Source organism: Eurypyga helias, unplaced genomic scaffold, assembly GCF_000690775.1.
Source record: "Eurypyga helias isolate BGI_N326 unplaced genomic scaffold, ASM69077v1 scaffold18433, whole genome shotgun sequence".
NCBI classification, from domain to species: Eukaryota; Metazoa; Chordata; class Aves; order Eurypygiformes; family Eurypygidae; genus Eurypyga; species Eurypyga helias.
The window spans coordinates 2,089-10,790 of NW_010242222.1; the positions used below are offsets into that span (position 1 = coordinate 2,089).

Genomic DNA, 8,702 nt, shown 5'->3' on the forward strand with positions numbered 1-8,702 from the left:
ACATGTGAAAGAAACTCTTATTCTTCAACGACTCTAGCCATCCTCAGCTTTAATTGCAGTCGTGTTAACATAATCTTCTTTGATTGCTAAGAACATGATAACTGTTGAATAAGGAACTAACTGTCACAACTACTTGTACTTCCCTCTTGTCCCCAGTGCTTTAGTTTTGGTCACTGACTTTGTTCTAATGTTTGTGTTCCAGACTGAAGACAGCAGTAATGCTAACTCTGGCAAGCAAGTTGAAGCGGGATGATGGTGTCAGAGGACCCCGTGCATCCAATCCAGCTTCTGATTCAACTCGGAGGGTGTCTGTTCGAGATAAACTACTCGTTAAAGGTGAAAAGAACTTACATCTAAATATTTTGGGGTGGACAGTTTGTAGGTGTTATCAGTAAACAATACTAAATTGCAGATAAAATTATTTCCAGAAGTATTTTTGAAGTTGCTTGTGACTTAGCATTTCTCTTTCTTGCTCTTCATTTTTTCTGTAGCATAGATAATCTTATATTTAAAAATCCATAGGTGCTGATTCTTTGTGGTTACTATGGGTTTAAACTCAGGTTTATTCTCTCTGGTGGTAGTTGTGTGTTTTAATGCTCGAGCGGTGCAGCTTGATCTAGTGGTGACGAATAAGTTTAGGTTGATGTTTCTGGTAAAAATGATCAATAGCGAATGTACTGCTGTTGATGTGTAAGCTGTCACTATTAGGATTCATGCCAGCCAAAGGAAACTCACATTTCCTGGTCTTATTTCAGAGTGACTTGAGGCTGACGCTGGTGTGTTTGCCTGAATGGTATTGCCTAACCCTGGCATTGTATGTGTCATCTTCAAATTAGGGTAGATTCTGTCCTGGAGCCAGGTTTCAGAGCAAATGCTGCTGCCTCAGTGTGCTGGGAAGCACATGAACTAGACTGCAGGAATGTTATGTTCACAGTTTTCTCTCTCTGCATTGTTCTAAGGACAGGGAGTTTTAATACACTTTAAACCCTGATGTGATAACCCTCGCAAAGAGCTTGCTTTAGACTTCCAGTTTGGAAATCCTCAGTTAACTCCAGTTCTGAGGGGCGAAGATAGCAGGCAGGAGGAATAAGCTCTTTAACCAGGCTAAGCTGCAAAGCCAAATTACTGAATATATATATGATCTGAGCTTTTTGCTAACCTACAGGTGTAGACTTGAGGGGGAAATAGCTGTGAAATATAAATACACTTTGAGAAAAGAATGTAAGCTATAACTGCTATGGCTATCATTAGCAAACCAGTGCAGATGGAGTATCGAATGAGTTGAGCCCAAAACTGACAAATGTTAAAAGCAGGTCACTGCTGGCATCCTTCTGGCAAGCGTAAGTGCTAGATCATCATCTGATTGTGCGTGAAAGCTGCGTCACGTGGCTCTCCCAAAAGAGTTGTAGGAGCGGCTGTCCGTCTGGTTAGAATGGTTTCTGGACCAGAATGGGAACTGAGAGTAGAAGTTGGTTGCTCCAGTATAGCTACACTGAAAGTGAGAGGAAAATCTGGTGCCTAGTGTGCAAAAGACTGGTTGCAGATATTCTCTCTTAAGCTACTCTTTAAGCTAAGTGTGTACCATTCAATTACTAAAGTTTCTAGAACTTGCTCCAGCTCTTTCAGGTAGATCGGCTGCAGCAGCATTTCCAGCATTGACACCCTGAGTGAAGACAGACTTCTGAGGTTGAAAGTGTTTTTAAGTCATGTATAGATGTGCAGGAATGAGTGTGATGGGGAGGGAAGAGCTGCTTGCTAGAGGTGTGCCTGCAGCAGTGATGCTATTGCATCCGGACCAGCGCCGGTGCCTTTTGCCGCTTGATTGTATGGAACTGGTGTAATAGCCTGGTGTAGGCACAAATTCACACCATGGTATTAGATGTGTAATGAAGTTGGTGGGAGCCTGCAAGAGTAGTTGTGAGTAGAGGTTGCTCCTGATGTTTGTTCAGGCTGGAGTTAGATGACAGTTGCAGGATGGGCGAATGGCTCAATCGGGTTGATCTCCTGGCAGCTGTGAGTTAAAAAATAATCTGCTCTACAAAAGAGAAAAGAATGTCAGAAAGGGAGAAGGAGAAGATGAGAAAAGGCCTGGCGTGCTCTGTCCTTGTTTGCCACAGCAGCTGTGCTGAGGTTTGTGCTGGTTCACTTGTACCTCTTAATGGTGTTTGTCCTGGTGGTTTTATTCTGCTGTGCAGAGCCTCTGAGTTGAGAGAATGAGGGGCTGTGGTCATGTACATTAGGAAGCTCAGTGATAGCTATGCGCTTTCTGTAGCACACATGGATCCTTTTTGGCCTCAAATAAGTCTATAGCTTCTGAGTCGATAGGAGAGCAGCGGGCAACTGGTCCATGCAGCATCCTGCACAGCAGCTTATACACATGGTGGGCTGACTTAGAAGCTGAGCTGGGGGTGATTTTTGGCACAGTACCCTAAATCCTGCCTGGCCCTGGGAGCTGTCGATAGTGTAAGAGCCAAGGTCAGATAGCTGTTTGCCTGCTCGAGTGATCATGATGTGCTGATGATGCTCTCCTATTCCTGTTACACGGTAAAGTGGTGAGAGTCTAATAAAATCTGTGGACAGATGTCTGCTAGAGGTATCGTTCAGACACAGACAGTGTCTGTTTTTTATCTGGAGGTAAATTAAAGACAGCCTTGTTTGTGTTGATAGAGAATCCAGTCCAGGAAGGCATTACAGGATCTCTGAAGGATGTGTTGTCACACTGATAACCCTGCAGTCCTCAAATGTATTGTGTACACTGGGTGGTAAATAGATCAATGACACTTGAATTGTGGGGTAGATGGCCATGACCCCAGCCAGTGATAAGTGTAGATGATGCTCACAAATTTCTAAAAACTTGGCATAGACCAGCTACATACTTCTGCTAACTGATAGTGCCTTAAAGTAGGAAAAATAAGTGATAATGTAATTATGATGTTAGCTCTTTGCACCATGTGAATGAGAAGGAAATTCACAGTTGGCGTTTGAAACACTTCCAGTTTTACAAAAGCATGTGAGCTATCAGCAGAGCAATGTCAGCTGCTGTGCCTTGGCCTTGGTGGGTGCAAGTCCACAGGCATTTTCCCCACTTCTGTGAAAAAGCTACTCTTAAAATACTGGTGCCCTTCTTTCTAAGCTGTTCCTTTGATGGCTAACATACCTGGAACTGTTAGATATTCAAATATCAGTCATGGCTCAGGACACTGCCTTGCTAGGTTATTTTGTGGACATATTTTGAAAGGAAAAATATCTATCCCTAAAGTTTTATGTAGGGAAGTAATTCTGAGTGAGCAGGATGTTGTCTTCCAGCTGGTTTTCCCCTTGGGTGTTAGTCAGGGCTGCTAAACAGGATTTGGCATCCTGTTCCCTGCTGATTATCTCTGCTACAAATGGAGCACACTGGGGAGGTGAGCAGGGCACGTATGTCTGAGGTGAGGAGCATGGTGGTTCTGATCCCTGGGAAGTCTCCAGAAAGCATCCACCACTTTGAAATCACTCAGGGCAGAAGTGTCTGAGGGTGTGGGAGGGCAAGGACTAGTAATTCAGGCTGACAGCTCTTGAGAGAGGCTTTCTGGCCACGGAGTGGGTTGGAGAGAGGCCAAGCAGTGCCTGATGTGTTTCAAGGCAAATCAGATGGAGGAAATGTGAACAACTGGAGAAGGTAGAAAGCAAATACTGATGTAGGGAGGAGCTGGCCGAAATGGTGCTTGAAGGGGCTGTGCTGGTTCTCTGTCAGGGAGAGCGGCTTTAGTAACGTACAACTTCGTTAAAAGTTCAACATGATTTGTTCTCACATCTGTTTTCACTGGAGTTTCAGTATAGGTGCATTAGAGGGTAAGGCCCTAATTCTTTAGTCCTAGTGCTCAAGTTAAAATAGAGCGAGCAGCACACTTACTTAACAGCTGTCAATTTGTTCTGTGCTGCAGTGGCAATTTTTGATGTTGAATTCCTCTCTGAGGGGAAACTTCATTAAGTTAGGAGTAGGGGCTGCACGGCTGCTACTGCGTGGTGCTCTGAGCTGTACAGTGCCAAACTTGAAAGGCAGATCCTGCCTGAAAATTTGAAGTACTATTAAGTTTAATGTTGTATAATGAATGTGATTACTAAACTGAGTAAAAGAAGGTGCCAGGGTGCCAGTAGCAGCAGCAATGATCACAAAGGTGGTCCCTTGAACTGCTTTTTTTAGAGTGCACCTAAATATCAGTCAGTTTTATATTATCGGTGCTGATTAGTTGATTAAGTGACAGCTTGAAATAACTTAATAGCTAAGAAAATGAGTTAGCATGGCTTATTCCTCAGTTGAGGTCAGTGCTTGTGGTTTTTCCAGTCAGATTTCTGTGACTGGAAAATATTTCAGGTGTGCCTTTGTAGGACGAAGTGGGAAATGGATCATAAAAATAAGGTAAATGTATACTGTAAGTAAAAGTGGGGAGAATCCATGTATTTGGTTTCTTCAACCTTCAGGTACAGTAATATCCCTACTCAAAATAGCAGGTGAAGAGAACTGAGGGGGAAAAATACCTTATTTTTTTCAGAATTAATAAAAATTTCATTTATTAACACTCTCAGAATTATTTGAGGCATTGTTTTGAAATGCATTAACTTCTGCACGTTGTACAACTTAAAAGCATTTCCTTTGCAATGAGGCTTCTTAGCTTCCCCCCAGAATGACATCCTTTATTTTGGAAGAAGACAGTGGGAAGCCTGCTTGGTGAATGAGTGATTTGTATTTAGTAGAGAGAAAACTAGTAGCTTACACTGAAAACCCAAAAAGACACAACATGAATTGAAGGCAATTTGAAGAATTATTAACCGAAATAAAATATCAACAGAAATAAATTAAGTAAAACATTAAAACTGGGACTTTTCCTAGGATTGCACCGACAAAGGGAGGCCTGGTTCATGTATTGCTTTACTTGTGTCTCCGATGTTCAGCACACCTGAAGTATGAATTGACATACTGCAGTGCTGGAGATTTCCAACCGCAGTGGCTTTTTCTAGTTTTTGATGTCAGGATAATAAGTTTTGTAGTAGTGCGTAGAAGCTGAAGCGTATGATTGGATAGCATCTTGTTTCAAATAAACATTTGGAAGTGGAAGGAAAATAAACATCTCTTACTCTATCAAAAAACTGGCAGTGTTAGGCAGCTTGTTTCCTCTTCCTGGTATGTATGGTTGCACAGTTCAGAGGAGCTAAGTGGGGAAAGCTATAAAGATAGATGGATAGAATTAGAAGGCAAACAGCATTATACTGTTGGAATTAATACCTGGAAAATTGAGTTTTTGTTAGTATGTCAGGTATTTATCTTAATCTCTAGCAGTCTTAAAGATGCATGTTAAATGGGGGACCTAAAGAGGAGGAGAGGGAGGCTTTTTGGACAAAACCAGAGAGAAGTAAGTATTGCAGTGGATGAGAACGTTTGTTTCAGTTGAGGAAATAATGCTTTCATTTTGTGCACTTAAAGCAAACTGCAGCGGGAAGCCTATGGCCTGACTCGTCGTGGCAAGGCTAGTAAACAAAGCACTTCTATATTCTGAGTTGCTGAGTTGGGGTGAGGAAAGGGGAAGGAGCAGAACAACGTGGTTATAGTCTGCGCTACTGAATATAACATTCACGTGGGGGTCTCATAAACCATATGCCTGTAGACACGTCAGGAGTGTGTGTTCCTATTTCTGTCCTGAGAATTGTCATGGGTAGGGAGAGTTATTGTTTGTGAAATAATTTATAAATAGCTCTGGTTGCTCGTGGTAGGGTTAGTTTTCCCCTGTTCTATAAAGTTCCTAAGCTGCTTCTGAGACATAAGCAGTTTGCAATCAGCTCTTCCAAAGCCTGTGGTAGGTTTAAGTTTAACCCTTGCCTTTTTACTCTTTTTTTAATGGTTTAAAATAGCATTTGGAACTGTTCAAGCAAGTGCATCCTCTGCAAATACACCTGCCACTTGGGTGTGCTCCTGCAGCAGATCAAATAAGGTGTCAGGAACATGGACTGTCTGGTCGGAAGGCAGCCCGGGTCTGGGCTGACTGCACCTGGGTTTCTACCCCACAGAAGCTCTAGTGTGTGTCTGCACTTACGCTACAGCCTGTTGAACCTCCCCAGGAGGGCTTAATCAATGTGGGTGCAGGGCCTTGTGGTGCTCCTGGGTTAGCTGGTTCTTGACAATTAGCCCTCTTGACTGCAAGAAGAATTTGGATGCCCCACAGTGTTGCCATCCTCTAAGCCAGTGCGGAGCAGGCAGCCATGAGCATGGGTTTCCCGGGGGAGTTCTGGGGTTCTTTCACACAATATTTCCTGAGACTTGGGTTATCGGGTTGTTTGTCGCTGCATCTGAAGACCGGTGAGGTGCCTGGCTGTGAATTGAGACACAGATACTGATTATCCACAAAACATTATGAAAAGCAGTCAAATTGGATTTTCTTTGCCATTCAGCTGTAGTTACAGTCACTTTTTGAAAGAGGAGGTCAAAGACTGTGAGATTAAGTTTGTTCTTTAATATAGTGAGGCTTCTGGAGCTCTTGGAAGTTCAGTGCTTTGGAGCTCTAATTGTTGTTTCTACATTTTGTTTATTTAGAAACCTGTTAAACCATGCCAATAAGCTGTCAGGCTGCACAAGAGGCATTCTCTTATGGAGAATATTCCTGTCAGTGGTATTGCTTTATGTAGAAAATACATAATGTCCAACATCAGAATCTTAATGCAGCTTGAATGATGTGGTAAAAACCTGTGCTTTCCAAGGAGCAAAATACAAAAATGAACTCGGTGTCAAGACTGTCACTGTCAGAGTTAAAGAATTCAGCAAACTCTCAAACACTGTAGCTTTGGCTCATTAAATGTGCTATTAATCACCAGTGTTAATATTGGTTACTGTTAACATCTGATTCTGTACTTGATGTTACTTCAAATATATTACTGAAGCAGGCCTTTACCTGCTGTTTTTACCTCTATAAGATTGTTTCTTTCTTAGTTTCAGTGGTTTGTTGCAGAGTTGCTCGGAAACCTTGATTTTGGGGAACTTGCCTTTGTTCTGTGCGGAATAGTTACCATAGCCATCCCACGTGTTTGCACACCTTCAAAGAGTGAGCACACTGTGCCACACTCACAGGTGCAGGCACCTTCCTTTTCATCTTTCCACGAGAAAATCCGCTCGTTCTTCTGCCAAGACAAAGGGAAACACAGAAGCGTGAATGAATTACGGGAAACTTACCAAACTTCAGAGGAGTGATGGTGATGACCAAACTCCCTACTGAACCTTGCGGAGGCAGAAGTGAGGCCCTGGCTCAGCAGAGCTGCTGCAGCCCAGCTATTGCTTAAGTCTTCTCAGAACTGAAGCAAGGGCAGGCAGGATTCATTAAGCTCAACAACACACAAGCACGGAAAGCAATAAGGAAAGCAGTCAACACCTTAAAAATAAGAGCCAGGTCCTAAATCCTACCCTCTGGTGAAGGTTGATAAGTGCCTTTCACTGTGAAAGGCTTGTGAGTTCAAAGAGAAAGGGATGGGGGAATAATCTTATGATGGGTTTGTATGGATGCAGCTTGAGCCAGTTGGCTATGTCTTGTCCTTTTTTTCTTTTTTAAACCAGAAAGGGAAATTAAAAATCAAGTCCTTGATTATAGGTGAAATCACATTGTTATGTTGTGAAGACACTAAACTTTTAGCAAAAAGAATTACGATTTTATTTAGACGTGTCTTTTTATTTAAATTTAGATTGAAAGTGGGGAGATTTAGATTGGTCATAAGGAAGAAATTCATCCTGGAGAGGGTGGTGAGGCACTGGGACAGGTTGCCCAGAGAAGCTGTGGATGCCCCATCCCTGGAAATGTTCAAGGCCAGGCTGGATGAGGCTTGGAGCAACCTGGTCTAGTGGAAGGTGTCCCTGCCCATGGCAGTGGGGTTGGAACTGGATGGTCTTTAAGGTCCCTTCCAACCCAAACCAGTCGGTGATTCTGTGATTTTGAGAGTTGATGCTGAACCTCTTACACGTTGTTGTTAACCCAAATAAATGGGCTGTGTCTTTGCAGGCCAGAAAGTAAAGTTAGAAATGAAGTGGGGAAAAAACAGACTACAGAAAATGCAAAAAATATGGTTGATTAGGTTTCCTTGAAGATTGGAAATAAAAGGGGGAGGTATCTTGATGCATATCAGGCTTCTGTGAAATACAGACAGTTGAAAGTAAGAGTTCAGTAAAACATACACAAGAGAGAGAAAGCAGGGGGTCTTCCAGGGAAAGTAGCGAGGCAGAGAAAGGGCTTAGGAGTGAACTTCCTTTCCTAGGAGCTACACAGCTGAGTCTCTTTACTTTCTTTTTTAAGCTTTATGCATGGGGAATACAATAAATAAAAAGACACTTTAATTGAATGGGAGTGTATATATGGCAAACAATGCTTTGAGGGGAAATACCCAGCAGGCACGATGCTCCCAGGGGAAATATCCAACAGGCACTGGAGAAAAATAGCCTAACCCTGAGTTTGTTCAACAGTGGGGAGGTTTGCTGTGCCAGGTGCTTGAGGCTTGTCTTTCTCTGTGCTTTTGGTGCTCCTAATGCTGGCTTCTGTGGGCAGGACCACATCTACTGTGACAGTGCCCTTGAAGGAGGGTTTCAGTAGGTGCTTCCAAGTGTGCAGTGCATGGCGGGGCGCTGGGAGCCTTGCCCACAGAAGCAGTGTGTGACCGGAGGCAGGCTGGGGGCGATGGGGGGAGGGGGGGGG

The 8,702-nt window shown here is 43.2% G+C and overlaps 1 protein-coding gene across 1 annotated transcript in view; it reads left to right on the top strand.

The window, feature by feature from the left end:
• Nucleotides 1-205: 205 nt before the first annotated feature.
• The window catches only part of UBE2F (ubiquitin-conjugating enzyme E2F (putative)), a 67,347-nt gene continuing 58,850 nt past the window's right edge, over nucleotides 206-8,702 (top strand). The window contains exon 1 of the mRNA XM_010149025.1: nucleotides 206-336. Within this exon, the coding sequence (XP_010147327.1) occupies nucleotides 219-336 (118 nt within the window). The 5' untranslated portion in view covers nucleotides 206-218. The remainder of the gene's footprint in view (nucleotides 337-8,702) is intronic.